The sequence below is a fragment of the Orbicella faveolata genome, unplaced genomic scaffold (genome assembly GCF_042242905.1).
Source record: "Orbicella faveolata isolate gen_17 unplaced genomic scaffold, um_ofav_v1 contig_36, whole genome shotgun sequence".
Taxonomy (NCBI): domain Eukaryota; kingdom Metazoa; phylum Cnidaria; class Anthozoa; order Scleractinia; family Merulinidae; genus Orbicella; species Orbicella faveolata.
Window position 1 is genome coordinate 10,426,407 of NW_028301565.1, and position 17,743 is coordinate 10,444,149.

Below are 17,743 nucleotides of genomic sequence, written 5' to 3' on the forward strand. Positions count from 1 at the left end.
TATAAATAAGATATTGTCCCCGCTTTATACACGTATCCAATCAAACCGGGAAAGTCAACCAAGTTTCCATTTGTCTTCCAATTTCAATGACAACAAGACCGAAATATGCAGAGTTTTCCTACAGGGTTTTATATGAAATTGACTTCCTGTAAAAAGTCCCGAGGACAGATCCCCTGTCTGAAAAAAATGTTATCGAAAATGAAAACAACAAGTAATAAACATCGGGCATTTTTATTGAGTCAAAAGTCCATAATAAGTTATAGACCCCTGATGGAGCTAATTTATTCAATGCTTCACGGCTAATAAATTATTCCGTTTCAGTCTCCTCTTGAGAGAGCTCCAGATGAACAGCGAAAGTATTGATACTACGATTATCAGTTGAGTAAGGCGGAACGAAAGTTTGGTCACCACGTTTTAACGTAAAAATCTTGTTGTTGTCACGAGCAACTGGCTTCGTATCTATTGGTAACTTGTCGGCCTTTGACGTCATTGGCAGCAAAGCGCGCGAAATTGTAGGCGACACGACAGGCGACCAACGGCCGTTGATATTGTTACCAATGGAAACGAGGTAAGTTGCCCGTGACAACACCATAATTTTAAGGCCAAAACTTCGTAACCAAACTTCCCTCGTGCCTTACTCAACTGATAATCGTAGTACTTTTTGCCCTAAATTTTTCAATGTCCCCGTGCACTGATTTCCCTTGTGTAAACACTAAAAGGGACTTGTCCAGTCCAGTTCTGGCCCTCTCTCTGTCACGCAACGCGACGCCCTGGATTAGGACTTGTCCTGCTCTGTACGTCACCTTGGGTTCACAATCAGGTGAGGTTGTCGCGTGACGGGCGACAGACTATCTTTATTATCTTATCATCTATGTGTCTCTCATGACCAAGTTTCGCTTTGAAAATGTCTTGTACTTTCTAATGTTTTAAGAAGTTCCTCCGCTTTGTTTCTGTCCATTTCCCCTTCTTTCATGAATATGTCAAGTAGAGCTTCAGTAACATCAGTAGGCATTCTTTGCGAATTTCTACAACAACAAAAAATTAAAATAAACGGAGAAAAAATGGTCAGGGTACACAAAAAGGTTTTTTTACGTAACTCGAGGCAAAAAATAACAAACGTTCCTTCACTATACCCTTCCTCTCAAAATCCTAGATTACACCTCAGTGGCATGATATGTGTGGTTGCTTTGGAAAGCTCTCTCTTCACCACATAAAACGCCGACAAAATACGAAATGGAAATACAGTCCTGTTTTGTAAAAGGACTAATGACAAGAACACTTATATCAATAACTGAACGACTGATACTGGATGATACTTAGCCTGCGCAACAAATCTGTCCTACCCAAGCGCGCGAGAGGTGAACGGAAAGCTTGGGAGGTACAGAGAGGTTTAATGCACTTGTAAAATTACAAAAAATAGGAAGGAGAAGTGGCGCCCTGGTGCTATTTTTTTTTCTTTGTCACTTGCGCGCCCTAAGCCATTGTGTGCCTCCCAAGTTTTGCGTTCACCTCTCGAGCACTTGAGAAGGAAACGACAGCTAAGCGGGCTATGGTGATAGTATGCGATAGTGACCAGTCATCATACCCTGCGATATAAAACCATCCTTGTCTGTGAGCCAGAAGATTCCAGATAAGAGAGCTGTTCTCCAATAATCTATGTTGAACGTAGATCTTATCTTCCTGTTGTCAAAAAGAAAAACAGTTACCGCGTAAGAAGCATCACACCTACACACATAGAAATGATGCGCCATTCAAAACGTTACAAAAGATCGCGAGCACCAATTTGCACAACAACACTGTCCTGCTCCAAATAAAGGTCGTTATCGACACTCAGGTGTGATATGTTCCTGATCTCCTGAAAAGGCAGTACACAAGTGTGATATCTACCTGGTCTCTTGAGAAAGCAGTAAATAACTTTAAACTGCCATTTTCAACAAGAGGATGCCACTGCTCTCGGAAAAAGAAATCTTTCTTGCTATTCCTACAGCCGAAGAACAACACACAATCTGCAAGATATAGGACACCGAGAATATCAAGGAAAATGGAAAGGAAACGTGTGCTACGCATGCTAATCAAATCTGTGCAAGGGATATGATTGCCGAGTAGTTAAAATGCAGTTACAAACAGAAAACAAGCGAATCGCAGAGAAATTCGCTAATAAACCAACCAAGATTCAAAGCAAATTATGCGGCAGGCATCCAGTGGCAGGAGCGAGAAATTTATTTCAACCGACTGAAAAGATCACGTAATTTCACTTTGGTAACTCGAAACCCGCTAGAGACTTGTTTCCTCAAAAGAAACGGAAAAACGCAAGGAGACGAGTAACAAAGTGAAACGCCCGGGCAAATAACGAATGCTCTCTCGATATTCCTTTTGCCATCTCCAGACTTGTTCTCTGTGAACTGTGGTCCGTGCCTCAAAGTTACAATCAACTAATGTCTATCTCTTCCCTTGTCCCAAACTACAACTTACCCCCGGCAGACTGCGACACTCTTTCTTCAATTAAACTTCTAAAAGGCGCACAACCAGTACCTAGAGGAAAACCACCATGCATCAGCTTGATTTTCTAGGTGGTTCAAACAATTGGATAATAAACCCGAGGCCAAAAAGGTCTGCGAAGGAGGCCAGCTGAGCAAGAGATTCTAAAGGTGCTTTAAATTTATACAAGTATAGTCGGCTCCACAAACTCCATTGTCCGCTATTCAAAACACTTGCCATAAGTCAAAGGTAGTTACAAACTTATCGCTCTTCCTAATACTTAAGTGTCTTACACAACTTCAATTCAATAAGATGACAAAGGATAAATGTACTTCCTCTCGACAGTAGTCTGTCTAGTGATCTAAAAATCTAAATTTTCTGTTTACAGTGGCTGTACTGCTTTTCTTGTTGTTGTCTCGTCAGTAAGACTGTAGGGCTTTTCGGCGACGTTCTCGATAAACTTTGGTGTTCAGTCGCTATAAATTTCAAAGACACTCCACCTTTGCCATTTCTCCGTGGCAGTAAAAGCGTTTTCTCTTTATAGTAAGGTAGCGTTTGTTCCTGTTTTGACTGAGGAATCTTTTAAATTTTGAAAACAACTTAGACGAAGCTTGCTCCTGTTTTGACAGGCAACTTTTTAATTTTGAACACCGCTTAGACCAAGTTTTGAACGTATGACGTAGGAGAAAGGTTTAGAAGAAGTGTTCCGCCAAGGGAATGAGAAGATTAAATTCTGTCTATTTATCAAACTAAGAAGCCAACGCCATGTATTAAACTGTCATAGAGCACGATAGGAATTTGAGAACAAAGGGACTCGGAATGGCCTTTAGATCAACTGTTCTCAAATACACTGGAGTGTCTTCAGGCAGCGTGATACAAGGCTTTGGCTTCTTTGCATGCATTATGATATAAATCCAACGCGCGAGAAACAAAAAAGGCGTTTGTACGATATCGTGTGAGATGTGTGCCTACCTGGACCTATCATAACAATGTGCGAATCTAAAGCCCTGGGAAACGATATGGTGCCTTTCTTGACCCATACAGGGATACGTAAAGCCTTGTTTGAAGGGTCCAGAGAGGCCAGCCACGTTGAACAAAGCCCCCTTCTTGGTTTGAACAGTTTAGTTTTGTAGTTTACAACAGCCACCAGTAGTTGAATTTCATCTGGGTGAGCCTGCCGAGGAAGTGTTATCGTTAATACAGGTTCCCTGCTCAGTTAAACTCAGACTCGGATTGGAAAACTACTAGATCAGTTCTAAGGTTATAGCAAGTAGAGATTTTAAGAACGATTTATTGACCAACATGTTTAGAATAAAAGTAAGTAAAAGCTTTATTAATGTGTCAATGTATTTAAGCAGATAGAGAGGTCTCGCTTCGAGACCTAGCCTGGGGTCATGTGTTGCGTTCTCTGGCAAGACACTTTACTCTCACAGTGCCTCTCTCCACCCAGATGTACCAATACGTACCGGCGAATTTAGTGCAGGGAGTAACCCTGCGATGGACTAGCATTCCACGCAGAGGGGAATAGAAATACTCTTAGCCATGTCATGCTACGGAAACCGAAGATGAGTACTGAGCCTGATGGGCCACTAAGCTCAAACAAGGGGCGTCAGCTACATCGCCCGCTGTACGAATTGTGGGCCCATATAATGATAGTCAACATTCGACGCGAGCTGCTGGCACACCTACCATCAGCGATGAAGCAATTGAAAACGCTCGCGGCTGAATCGGTGGAATTAGATCAAACAAATACTCGAAGGGGATGTTTGCACTGGCAGATGGAAAATCTTGAAGAACCTATAAACAAAGTATGGTAGAGTTAATTATGCTTTAAATGGTAATTAGTTCAGTTATAGAAAGGAAATCATACGGTTAACTTTTCAGTGGTTGGTGTGCTTAAGTGTCGCTTTCTAAGCACACTTTCCCAGTCGCACAAAGCTAAGGCTGCACACGGTTAAGGAATATTCCCCTTCTTTATCGCTGCAGTATGGTCAGTAGGTTCCTGGTTTATGCAAAGACTTCAGCGAAATACAAGCTCACCTCTAACGTTGTTCTTTTCTGTCTGTAGCAATACGAATAAAGTTCTTCCTAAAAAAAATAATCAAGGTGATAAATTACATCATGTTATGAGACATCTGCATTTGCGAAAGCCATCGATAAATAACACATACTTATGATAACAAACTGAAAACGAGTATGGTAATGACAACTGCACGTAAATAATGATTTCGTGAAGGTCTGAAGGTAACGATACCCTCCTCGAAAGTAGCAACGCTCCTAAAGTAAGTGAACGTGTGATGAGAAACAATGGAAATAACAGATAAAGCAAGTTGTATTAGAGTTATGATATTTGGTCTATATTGCTCTGTTTTGATTTAAGATGAACAAGATTTACGCCAACTATCTTCTAAAAGCTCAAAACATTTATATTCAATTAAGGATAGGCCCATAAATGGTACGCGTTCAGTCTAATCGAAAGTTGCGACTTCCCATCTCCTTCCCCCCCCCCCCCCTAAAAAAAAAGGTTGACTCTCCGAAAGTAGCAGTAAGAAAAGGTAGCTAAATCGCAAAGTAATGTCATTTTTGGAACTTCACGGTCAGTTGTGAAACTGTGCGGAGGACATCGGTCGGATTGGTGGTCAGGAAAATGTAAAACAAAATTGAGAGAGGTCTGGGCAAGTAATTCGTCTCTCTGTTGCTTCATCTTCTCTTTAAGGTTGGATCAAATCAAGTTCTAACCGAAACATCAAGTCAAATCGTAGCGCCATTTAGAACTTTTTGATGGTTCTTATAAAATTCAACGTAAATCAGTACCTGTCCGTCTGCAGAGCAGAACTCTTGTAGTTTTTCCTGTTCAAGCTCTGAGCTGGTGAAGTGCGAAAGAAGTTCAAAGAAGTACCTCCTCGGAACACCTTGAATGTCCAGATAATGTTCCACAAACTGCTGAATGGAGCAAGGTTGAGGAAGCTGATGAGGAATGGGCATGTCTGTGAAATGACATTCACAGTTAGTACCAAGTTTTAAAAACACCTGTGCTTGAAAAAATACATGTAGTGCGTCTGTGCCATATTTTTGATGACACATCGAAAAGTATTGTCGCCTGACGTTGACAATCACAAACGCATACCGTTATTTGAAATCAACGCCAACTGGCATTGACATTTACTGCCTTGACCAACCACTCCTACGTGGCTGATGGTGCCGTGACAAATGCAACTATAACCTTCTCTCCCGGGGAAAATTAGTCATTCCTTCGCTTTCGGCGAACATCTAAATTTTTCGCGAGTGCTATAATCGGAAAATTCGAATCTCCTGCGTACATTACAAGTCATTGTTTTCGACACTCAAGGAATTGACTCAAAATTGCCTTGTACGGCAATTCCATTACGCAGTCAGCGTAACTTAACAATATTTATTGCTTTCGAATTTGATCCGCATTTGGCGAGACGGGAATCTTTGCTTAAACCCGCTGGAAGGGCGGTGAAACTGTTTAAAACTTCACCAGATTCAAACTTTGTATAATCGGCAACACCGCTGGTAATGCAGGGGGTTTTCCAACTAGTTAGGTGAATACTAACCGAATCAAGTTTGAATCAGAAAATTATAATAAGTTAAGAGCTTGATTGATAATCATGACAATTGTGAATGACCATCACGGAGACGACATTGACGAATAGAAAAATGAAATAACAAAGTTTACAAAATGCCAACGCCCAAACTTGCCAACCTGTAGTTTCAAATGACATTAAACACACTTTGTTGTAACGCAAAAGACTCACCTGGATCATTCTGCTCGAGAAAGAACTTCCTTTCTGGTTCCAGTGCTAGATGAGCCATGAATTCTTGTACAACATCAGCTAGATTACTTGGCTGCACCATCAAGACATCACCTGCAGAGTGACTACAAGAAATATAGTAATAACGTTCTGAGAGTTTCTCGCGCTTGTAATCGTTCCCTTTCTTTCGTAATTATAACTTGTTTGCACTGTATGCAGGTTGTCCTTTTATCAAAAAAGAACGCCTGATCGCAAGTAAGCTTCGCCCATTTGTGTTTATTACATCCCTCCACTTTAGTACGCCTATACGTAAAGCATATGATTAAATTCTGCCGATTTGTCCGAAAAATCAGATTGATATTTTATTTTTGTGACTACAACGAAACGAAAATGTGTCAAGGAGGAAAACTGTTCTTTTGTCCTTTGTTACGTTATATCATGTTCATTGATCAATATCAGTGACCTGGATATGATAAACTTGAAGAATCAACTGCGAGTGAGTTTCTATGAACCGTGCGATAATTTATACCTCATGCCTGAACCTTTTATATCAAACTGAACCAGCCTGACATCCTGCCAGTGATCTGCTACAGTCACTCGACTGTTTGATATTAGTCTTGCATGAAATGGATATCTTCGACATGGAGTTGAACTGCAGGTAACTGTAACACAGTAAAACAACAGGATTTGAAGACAAATTGACTGACAAAACAGAAATATTCAGTACCCTTGATACTGAATATGGTGACAGATTTCACAGCCACTACTGAGCCACCAGCAGAGCTTGAACATAACGCATAAGTAATGCAACGTTTTAATCTAACACCCTCCGTCAAGTGCCACTGCCTAATGAACAATGAATGCCCGCTCACAAGTGGTTATTAGTAATTAATTTACAACTCAATTTTAGAGCGTTTTTCATATGAGTGTCAAAAAGCAAGTGGTTTTGCATCAACTACGCTACACGATTGGCTTAAAAAACTCGCACCACTTTTTCATCCAATCAGAAGTAAAACCAAAATCAATCGTGACTCAATCGCACTCATTTTCCCGCGCTTTGCGTCAGTTTCATGTAATTACTTCGAGTTTTGATTGGTTCACTAGATTTTCTGTGTCCTCTGTGATTGGCCGGAGTGATTACTTTGGTCTTAGTTTCACCACAATCAATGGAAAACTGCTCTATACAAAAGTTCTGAGCTGAGTTCAAAACTTCGATTGAAAGTTAGATAAGAGACACCTCTCTTAAGTGGATGCTTATTGATGGTCCTAGCCACCTACAAAAACCTCCTTTTAACCTCCCATAAGTGCAAACCTCTCTGCATGGGGAATTTTTTTCTAGTCTTATGAGTATCCACAGAGGGACAGGGTCCATGATATGGTGTCTTATTCAAATTACAGCTTCTCCAAATTCCAATATTAGAAATCAGGTGACAAAGTTAGTATAATTATTTAGTTTTGAATACTTGTAGTTATTTTGAAGACTTAACTTTAAGACTACAAAAACAAACTCTGGTTTGTAGTTTGAGTAAACAAAAATACGTCCATGCTTCCATGCTTCCAATAAGCACTACATGTACATATGTAGATCTCAAAACCAAAGTAGTTTCCTGGCTGCTAATTCAAACATTTTGATCTGTAATTTCCTTTTCAGTAAATCATTGTCTGTATTAATACAGATATCAATCAGCTTACCTTGATTTTCCTCAGACGAATTTTCAAACATTTCACCTGTGGGTACTGTTCCATTGCAATCACTGTTGACAAACTGTACCTTGAATCTTGGAGGAGGTCTGCAAATTAGACAAATTCACCAGTAAATGTCAACTGACTACACACAGAGCCAGTTTGACCAACAGGGGACCGATTAAAATTTATCTTCACATAGCCCATGCTACTGCTAAGTTAATGTGCATCATGTCTATGAGATGTTGTAAAATAATAAGAAAATTTCCAATATTGTGTAGCATCATAGACATGTAGATATGTGTGCAAAGGGGTATATAGTTCTACACTCTGCATGCATTGCACGCCTATGATAGGTAAAGACTGCGTACAAACCAAGTGGCCCATCAAGGCCGGAGCTTATCCCAGTTTCAGTAGCATAAAGTGACTAAGAATATTTCTACTCCCCCCTGGATGGGATGCCAGTCCATTGCAGGGTTACCCCCAGCATTAAATTCACTGGTACCCATTTGTACACCTGGGTGGAGAGAGGCACTGTGTGAGTAAAGTGTCTTGCCCAAGAACACAACACAATTTCCCTAGCCAGGGCTCAAACCTGGACTGCTCTATCCGAAGTTGAGCGCACTAAACTCAAGACCACCATGCCTCAACATGCCCATGACACCATTCAATAGCAGATTTCCACATTGTCGTCATTTGACTACAACTACCAGAATTCCTCTTGTTTTTTCTTTTTGATTAAAATTTTGAAGTCCCAGTGGGGTTTAAATAACAATTGCCTTAATTAGCACAACAAACAGAAAAAGTGAAGGATTCCAGTAGTTGTAGTCAAATGACGCTAACATGCAAATTGCCTATTAATGCTCAGACAGCCATACTGACCTAACATTGGCACTGATGATTTCCTTCCCGGGTGGCAGTGGATATAATCTTAAAACTCTTTCCCAGAGTTGTTTTAACCAAGGATCAACAACTGCATCTGGGCTGGAAAGAAAAACACTTCACGACAAGAGAACAGATAATGTTATTACTAAAAGTAAGTTAACTAGTGAATAAAAAAACCTACAAATGGATGGACAGAGAAACAAACAAATGTCCAAATAAAAATGGTGTAGCTCCGTCAAGAGCAACCAAATAGATTTTATAACCAGAGTAAAAGTAGACCCTATTTATATTCAGACAACTGTATCTTTTTATCAGAAATAATCATTTATGATAATAACCTTTTAAACAATCTAAGAATTTGCACCCAGTACGTATAATTCTTAAAAAAACCTTTAATAATAACCTAGCTTCTGCACTTGGGAATCACAGGAGAGCAGACTGTGCAAACCAAATTAACATACCCAAGCTCATGCTGGTCATCTGCCAGGCCAAGGGACTGGAGTTCTGTACCACCCAGCTGAATCAACCTCTTGTTCAACTTCTTGGCAATAAAGTTAAATCTGCATGACAAAGACAAACAGATAAATTTAGTTTTGAATAACTTCACCTTAGGCTGGCACCATGTCTTGGTGGTGAAGCTTAATGAGAGTTTCAATGACCAGTTATGCCAGCTAGAGCTTCGGACCTCGGCAGGTCTAACCTTGCAAGAGTAATCTGAGGGTAGAGAACTGACAAGAAACAGCTGGTGGAAGTTTGGCAATGGGCCAATCATTCATCCCCATATAACAAACTTGATTATGGCAACCTCAAACACTCAACCATCTCCTTGGACCAATGTGATAATTATATAACTTAGATTATAAGCAAAGTACGATATACTTGGGTCAAAGTGAAGAGGATGCCCAGGGGCTGAACATGGACACCAGAAGGGCATAAAGGCCACGGCAGGCTCAAGAGGAAAAGGAGAAGGACGCAAAGTAGAAGAGGGAAAGAGCTGGATAGAGGACCTGGAATGACATGTACATCACAGTAAATGGCAAAGCTAGTTGGCAGCAGAGCGTATAGGCCTTACCAGTATGATCATGAGAAGGTGAGGTAATGGTGAAGACAAAGGGAAAGGTGAATATAGTTGATGGTGAAAGATCTATCTTGGTCAATCAATAGTGTCACATGTACAGAGATACATACAAACTAAAATTTTCAATGTGAATATCAATAATCATCTTTCACATTCAATAGCTACAGCTAACTGAAGTGTAGCATCTCTCATAAGCTTCAATCTATTGTTTTATTATTGTAGTAGCAGTTTTTGTTTTAGGATTAGGGGCATTGGTTCTGTTGTTTGTTCTATATTTGCCCTTAAAGGGTGTCAAACAATTCATGTGAGACCTTACAAGAGCTGCTACATGACCCACAGGTAGCCCACTAATACCAACAATACTTGTGATATGATGTTTAAAGTATAGATTACTGGTAATTACCTCACGGATAACATACATTGAACAATATTTGGCACTTATTTTTCTATCACCTACTGGAGGCTAATGACTTTCAAAAAAGCATGCTAAAAAAAGTTCTTGTTTTTATGTTTTATGACTTAGTTTTTATAATTTCCTAAAATCAAAACGAAAATATACTTAGGTAGCACTGAAATCCAACATGTCACATAAGGCCATTTTGTTATTCTTACTTTGGATATGATGAATCTCCAAGGCCTAGCACAGCAAAAGACAAACCAGAGAGGGAATTGACTGGAAGGTTTTTTCTAAGAATAAACCTCCAGAATTTCTGTGGAAAGAGCAGATCATTTTTTCTAATAAATTAACATTCAGCTCATTCTATTTTTCTGAAAGAAGTGATACTGAAAATCACTTTCAGGCTTCTGTGTGTTTTCTGAGATTTTAGTGTCATCTTTCCCTGAACTTCTTATATATGGACTTCATTACATGTTGGTTCAATAGTGGATCTGGGGATGGAGTCTGGAGGACCTTTCCCATTCCTCTCCTAGTGAAGCACAAAAGGATCTCCACTTTGAGAAGAAAAGAGCCCTCTGCACTTTCCCTCTTCCCCCACCCATCCACTATATCTGTATAATGATTATACGCATTATGTATAATCATAACTTAGCTCTTTAATTAACCAAAGAGGAGTTCTGTATGGGAGAACCTTCGCCAAGGTCATGAGTACAGACCAAACACAATGAAGTCTATACACACAACCAAGGAGATTCTCCAAGATCCAAGATTCTCCCATACAGACTGACTAAGCTTGTTTCCCCATAATTCATTTAATGTAACTGGTTTGTACTACATGTAGCTGACATTTTGCTTGGGAATGGAAATGAGCTAAACTTAAATCTGCCACAGTTTGTTCATCCTCTTTACTTTTTTTCACATCAGCTTTTTGGAACTTCCATAAAATTTTAGAAGAAAATAGTCAATATTTTAATTTGTATTTTAGTTTCCACCTTTTTACCGCAAAATGTAACTGGTCTAGATGGCAGTCTACATGGCAAAATCTAGACTGCAGTCAATACCAATTTCAGCCAATCAAATTCATGAATTTGGTAGTTCCCACTCCTTGTGTGATACACAGCCATATAAGAAAGTCACTCTCTGTCTCACTCTGTATTTTTTACTTTTGTTAGCTTACTGTAAACAACCTTTCTCAAGCTCATTAAAAATTCAACACAATTGAATCCACTCAATTTATTGCAAAGTCTGCAATCCATATGCTTTTGAAGACCCCTCCTGACCCTTTCCAGTTCATGTCTGTTTCTTGGTTTTCTCCTAAGGTGTTAGGTTCAAATTCATGAGAAAATATATCAAACGCTCAAGATATTTTTTTTACCACATTTTCAAACACCTGAAAGCTGCCAAAAAATATTCCAGTGCCTGCATATTTTCATTTGGAATTTTCGATTGGAATTTAATAAAAATTTAATAAATTTCATACGCAAATTTCGACCGTTGATTTCCAGATCGACCCTTTTATATTTTTTCTTTTCGTCAGTTTACGTCTTACGGTCTGTAAAAGACATGCCCTGTATATTATTGTTCATCAGTAATGAAAAGTGTTTTTAAAATAGGCTTAAAAAGTATATGATTGAGGACAAATGCTCACCTTCATGTTGTCAGGTTCATCTCCTTGCCCTGTTGTTGCACACACAAATATCACAATTTCCTCCTCAATTAGTTTTGTCTTTACAAAGATAATGCGTAAACAAGAACACACATTAAGTCTAAATACTACATGTAATCGCAATTTCACGAAATGACGAAATAGAAACAAAGTTTTATCTTACAAGACTTACCACATTATAATCATCTAAGGCCAAAACACCCACTGATAGATATCTTCTTTTTGCCTCGCGACCTATTCTTTCGGCCACTTCTTGAGCAGTTCCAGTCTGAGAGCCAAAAAGTACTGAAATTTTCCTATTGCTGTTCTTCGCCAAGTCGTCCGCCATGTTGGAAAAGCCTAATGGGTGAGACCTCTGTCCTTCGGTGACTGCGGTTCGACAAAAGATTGCGTTATTGGGCAAGCTGACAACGGTCACGCAACATTTTCATTAGAGATTGATTGAACAGTGAAGAAAATGGCATCGAATCTCGATTATGCCGAGGATATCGAGGAAGCAAAAGCTTACATGGCAAAGAAGAATGTCTTTCAATTGTTTGAGGTGAGGGAAACCCTGTCACTTTGTTTTAAAACGATCTGTTATGCCGATCAACTCCATATACCGGTCAAACTTTGACATCGAAGGCAACATTTATCGAACACCGTTTGCGTTTCAGTCTGTTCTTGTTTGACAGATCTACGTTAGTGGGAAGATCATATCACTAGAGATATAGAAGGGACTTTTTGTTTACTTGAAAGACGCTTAAATTGTATTTTAAGTGATCCGGTTGTCGCCAACATCTCGAAGCTGAATAATAATTAAAGTCGATCTCTTGGTTCGTAAGCACAATGGCGCGTGATTGACCATTTCGATTGTACAAGAAGGAGTCCGCCATTCTACCATGTGAATTGGCGTTTTTATAAAGGCTTGGGTACAGATTTTTTTTCCTAGGCAAAAGGCAAATATCTAGCCTATCTGCGCAAGATTCGTTATAGACTCATGTATACACAGTACTTGCAAATTTCGCAGTCACCAACAAGCTTCCAGCAACGCATTGATGACAACGAAACATTTCACGGTATCATGTTTTACAGGTGATGTTTCCACTTGTTAGTCTCTCAAAATTCAAGTCCAGTTTATTCCAGTTGATTAAGACTTTGATGCATTTGTTTAATATCCAGAAATCGTCAAAAAATCTAGCAAGAAAATTGTTTCAGATCACGTACAAGCGATCTCGTTCCTTGGTTACGTGGTTGATAATCATGCCTGACAACTCACGGTTGACTGAAGGATTACGTAAGCTCTTGTGGAGGATTAGAATACATGTTGAGTGTTGTTTAGTTACGTATCAACATTTTGGTTTAACTGTTTTTTACTGTTTGGCTGCAAGAGTTTTGCAGTAAGATGTAGTCTTTTGATACAGTCGGGACTGAAAAGCGATTCACCTGAAGACATCAAAACTTGGCAACTTTAATAATCCGATTATGTTCTTGCACATGTATCGATTTCGAGCAGTTGAAGCCAAGGTATTCAAGTTAATGTTTTCAGTGAAGGTTAGTTGGTGTTTTTGGAATGTGATGATGTTCTTCAGGAACACCTTGATGTACACCGTCCGAGATTGTCCGAGATCCTGAATCTAGATTTCAGACTCCCAATACAGTTCTCTACATGGTGTAGCAAAGGTGTAAGGACGTAGTATATGGCGCGTTTTCAGGGTCAAAATTAAAAACTAACTTTTCCACCTTTCCTTACCTGCTAAGTAAAATGTCTGTCATTTCCTGTCTTTGAAATTAGACAGCACGCATCTCTTTTGACCTCCGAAACAATACATTCCGCGTTTCCTGAATACTAAAATCATAACATCCGGCATATTTTGACCTTTGAACAAAATTCTCTGTGTTTCCTGACTTCTCTCGAATTTTAAGTCCAGCATGTTCTGACTTTCAATGTAATTAGTTACCAAATACCGTACTACTTAGTTTAAACCTCTCAACTAAACATCCCATGCCGGCACCTGACAAGCCATTTAGTTCATAATGAAATCTCGCTGCTGAGCCGACATTCTGATTTGCAAAATTTGCAAATGCGCGTTTTCTGACTTCTCGATTCTACCAGGCGTCTTTTCCGCGTAGGCGTGGATCCTACAATAATACACATAACATGTGATCAGGGTTTTCAAATTGAAATAAAGTAACAGGAGGAAATCATAAAGTAGGCGGCACACTCTAGGGTCATGATAAAGGAGGCCACACGTGTAGAGGAGTGCCGGAATGGCTTACCTCCTCCTGCACGGGAGGAGGAAAATGGGGTGAAGACCGTGGAAAATTTGAAAATCTATTTGTCTTGAGAAGCATTTTGATGACTGAAAAGTGATTTTGTTGGAGGCTACTGCCGGTACACTTTATTTTAACAAGGGTTTATTAACAGTGATAACAATGGGGTGACAGGCCTACACAACTGCTATCCACGTGTAATAGCCGCTTTGCTCGAACTAGTATATCTTTGAGGATCTGCCCCTTTTGTATTGTACGATAGGGGGATCTTTGAATATTTCGCTAAGCAATAATCCTGTTTTTAGGAGGACATTTCACCAGAGTAGAGCCGTTAGAGGTCATAAGTCTGCGTGGTTTCCGCTGTTATCCGCGTGTAATTTGTTGAGTTTGACACCTCTGTTTTTGGCCACGTGCTATTTTTTTTGGCTCATTTGATTGCAAGATATGTTTTAAGCTCTCTAAATATTAGCTCTGGAGGGACAAAGTTTGAAATATTCCGTGAGCATGTTGGTTACTTGCATTTTGTATTATTTCGCCGGGCCCGGCTGTTTGATTTACTGTTGCAAGTTATGCTGCTTGTTATCACGGGTGTCATATTTATCTTTGTCCGGCTTCGCCAGAGATAGCTGTAGCTTTCCTTGTTGAAAGCTATGAGTCTGTCTTAGAGAGACGTTCTTATGCTTCTTGCATCAATTTCATCGAGCTTTTTGTCCTTCCAGTTTGTTCGTTCTGGAACTGCAAAAGTAGGTGTTCACGCGCAAGTCTGTGGACCGTTTTGCGTGTTGCTTATGATATTGTGTGGTTTTGTTCAGGCAAAAGCTCTGAATTTAGGAGTTCTTCCTATGATTGTTCATCCAGCTCCACGTTGTGGTTGTCATTGCTTTTAGTTGCGATGTTGTCAGGTTTTCTTGAGACTGTTAATAGTCCCTCTTTTGTTAGGAGGCTCGTAGCCTTGTAGATCAGGCAAGACCGCGGTTTCGATCCTTCTGGATCTCATCAGTTGCCGATAACATGGAGTGGTAGAGACCAATGCTCGGTAACACTCCACACCTGGCACATTTTTTTGGTATTATATACTCGTTCGGCGGATCGAGAATTCTTGATTGTGATTGGTAGTTTTAGTTGACACCCGTGATAACAAGCAGCATAACTTGCAACAGTAAATCAAACAGCCGGGCCCGGCGAAATAATACAAAATGCAAGTAACCAACATGCTCACGGAATATTTCAAACTTTGTCCCTCCAGAACTAATATTTAGAGAGCTTAAAACATATCCTGCAATCAAATGAGCCAAAAAAAAATAGCACGTGGCCAAAAACAGAGGTGTCAAACCCAACAAATTACACGCGGATAACAGCGGAAACCACGCAGACTTATGACCTCTAACGGCTCTACTCTGGTGAAATGTCCTCCTAAAAACAGGATTATTGCTTAGCGAAATATTCAAAGATCCCCCTATCGTACAATACAAAAGGGGCAGATCCTCAAAGATATACTAGTTCGAGCAAAACTCTCAAAGCGGCTATTACACGTGGATAGCAGTTGTGTAGGCCTGTCACCCCATTGTTTTCACTAACTGTGTCCTGTTGAAGTCTCCTTGCAAGGTCGAATGATGTATGGCGAAGACTGCTCAAGAATTGCTCTTGTGCCGTCGACTCCATTCATAAATCCCCGGGAAAACCCCCGGTCCTGGCACTAGGTTTGCATCAGGGGATCCAGGCTTGCGCGGAAAAGACGCCTGGTAGAATCGAGAAGTCAGAAAACGCGCGTTTACAAATTTTGCAAATCAAAATGTCGGCTCAGCAGCGAGATTTCATTATGAACTAAATGGCTTGTCAGGTGTCAGTATGGGATGTTACGTTGAGATATTTAAACTAAGTATTACGACATTTGGTAACTGATTACATTGAAAGTCAGAACATGCCGGACTTAAAATTCGAGAGAAGTCAGGAAACGCAGAGAATTTTGTTCAAAGGTCAAAATATGCCGGATGTTATGATTTTAGTATTCAGGAAACGCGGAATGTATTGTTTCGGAGGTCAAAAGAGATGCGTACTGTCTAATTTCAAAGACAGGAAATGACAGACATTTTACTTAGCAGGTAAGGAAAGGTGGAAAAGTTAGTTTTTAATTTTGACCCTGAAAACGCGCCATAGTAGTACCCTACATGCTTAAGGGATCCAGAAAGGGCATAGACGGTTTTCTGAACACCTTTACTGATAACCTAACCTGTGATGCCTATGATCAACAGCTAACTTATCAGCTAGACAGTAACATTTAAATTGCTGTGCCGGCATATTACTTGGAATAGAGACTCATGGGGATCCTTCGTAACAAGGTACATTCAGGGACGAACGAACCAGCCCGAAAGCAAACCTTATCCCTTCAAGTATATTATGTCCTATCTCCACTCCTCATATTACGCCTTATTCAATTAATCCCGTTATATAATACCAAAAAGCACTTGAAATATAATTGCCTCTGTCGGGGTTTACCTGTATGAATCTGTCACGTAACTTTCTCTTTTTTTTTCTATCTTTCTCCTTTCAGAGCCTTTTAACTGCAGTTGTTCATAATCGACCAGACAACCCCGTAGAGTTTCTTCAGGAATGCCTGGAAGTAGCCAAACAGAACGAAGACCTTCGTTGGAATTCCTTTCTCCACGTGCAGGACAGAACCAAGAAGAGTTCACAGACGACTCAAACAGGACAGTTTGATAAAGTATTTGATACAGAATTGGAAGCAACGTTAAATGGCTAAAAAAAAGACCAAGTGTGATCAGTTATGCTAGAGTCCGAAATAGTGCATTGGTTTTCAGTTTGCTATATTTCTTTCATATTCTTTATATAATATATTTTTTTGTTGTTGTGAATACACCGCTTCACATAAAACGATGGGTAGCCCCTGGAGGGTTGACCTTGCAAACAGCTGCTGTGTTAGAAATCGGATACTGTAAGTGGTTATGGAAATGTGACGACTCTTTGATCATGTTATCTGGTCAGTCCCAGAAGCTGAGCAAACAAGAACACTTTATAACTGTTCCAAGCTGCTTATCAACATGGAAAATCCATGATTGTATTTAGGTATAAAGTGAAAACTGTAAATAGATAAATATGATTGTTATTCCAGCCGTCTCCTGCTCTTTTGTAAAGTTTTTCTCGGTGAGTCACGACCCAAGTTTACGACTGCTTCTCTAGCTGTGACGTCAAACCAAGGAGTGGGGAAAGAGGTTGGTGAGACAATGCTCCACTGCTCCGCATTCGTCAGTTCTCGCTCTGTTCAATGAAACCACAACACAGTCTGGTTCCCAGAGGTAGAGTGTTCACAGCTTGCAGAACGCTCTAAGGACGGGATTTCCTGCAAAACTGACAGGCACCTGTGCTGCTAAGGCAGTGCGCAACAAAGCAACAGTTACTGCGTGTCTTTATCGGTGAGCATTTTACGGGACATACCTTGTGGGTAAAAGCAACACAAGACTAGCACGAAGAGACGTGTGCGCGCAGGCAAATAAAAGGCTAAAATATAC

General features: G+C 40.0%; 2 protein-coding genes across 3 annotated transcripts; one reads left to right on the forward strand and one right to left on the reverse strand.

Annotated features, from left to right (window-relative positions):
• Positions 1–215: 215 nt before the first annotated feature.
• On the reverse strand, positions 216–12,339 carry LOC110048166 (NADPH-dependent diflavin oxidoreductase 1-like). The gene is made up of 16 exons (XM_089274725.1): positions 12,136–12,339; positions 11,946–12,023; positions 10,513–10,610; positions 9,284–9,382; positions 8,820–8,921; positions 7,947–8,044; positions 6,784–6,916; positions 6,258–6,379; positions 5,293–5,465; positions 4,519–4,566; positions 4,168–4,275; positions 3,451–3,652; positions 2,473–2,532; positions 1,888–2,006; positions 1,586–1,680; positions 216–1,025 (listed from the first exon to the last, which is right to left on the reverse strand). The coding sequence occupies exons 1-16, from the start codon at positions 12,289–12,291 to the stop codon at positions 881–883; spliced, it is 1,836 nt and encodes a 611-aa protein (XP_089130851.1). The 5' UTR covers positions 12,292–12,339; the 3' UTR covers positions 216–880.
• A 9-nt stretch (positions 12,340–12,348) lies between these two features.
• Positions 12,349–17,345, forward strand: LOC110067851 (adenylate kinase isoenzyme 5-like). 2 transcript variants are annotated; one of them, XM_089274726.1, is made up of 2 exons: positions 12,349–12,504; positions 16,768–17,345. In XM_089274726.1, exons 1-2 carry the CDS (start codon positions 12,421–12,423, stop codon positions 16,975–16,977), a joined length of 294 nt encoding a protein of 97 aa, XP_089130852.1. In that variant the 5' UTR covers positions 12,349–12,420; the 3' UTR covers positions 16,978–17,345. The 2 variants fall into 2 exon arrangements, with proteins under 2 accessions (XP_089130852.1, XP_089130853.1); XM_089274727.1 differs by lacking the exon at positions 12,349–12,504 and adding an exon at positions 13,291–13,496.
• The last annotated feature ends 398 nt before the right edge of the window (positions 17,346–17,743 follow it).

Excerpts from the sequence above, each read along its gene's own strand:
- LOC110067851 (XM_089274726.1), top strand. The coding sequence starts at position 12,421 with ATGGCATCGAATCTCGATTATGCCGAGGATATCGAGGAAGCAAAAGCT. Across the intron at positions 12,505-16,767 it reads ATGTCTTTCAATTGTTTGAG|AGCCTTTTAACTGCAGTTGT; the intron begins GTGAGGGAAACC and ends TTCTCCTTTCAG.
- LOC110048166 (XM_089274725.1), bottom strand. The coding sequence starts at position 12,291 with ATGGCGGACGACTTGGCGAAGAACAGCAATAGGAAAATTTCAGTACTT. Across the intron at positions 9,383-10,512 it reads GGAGATTCATCATATCCAAA|ATTTAACTTTATTGCCAAGA; the intron begins GTAAGAATAACA and ends TTTGTCATGCAG. Across the intron at positions 6,380-6,783 it reads ATAAAAGGTTCAGGCATGAG|TCACTCTGCAGGTGATGTCT; the intron begins GTATAAATTATC and ends TATTTCTTGTAG.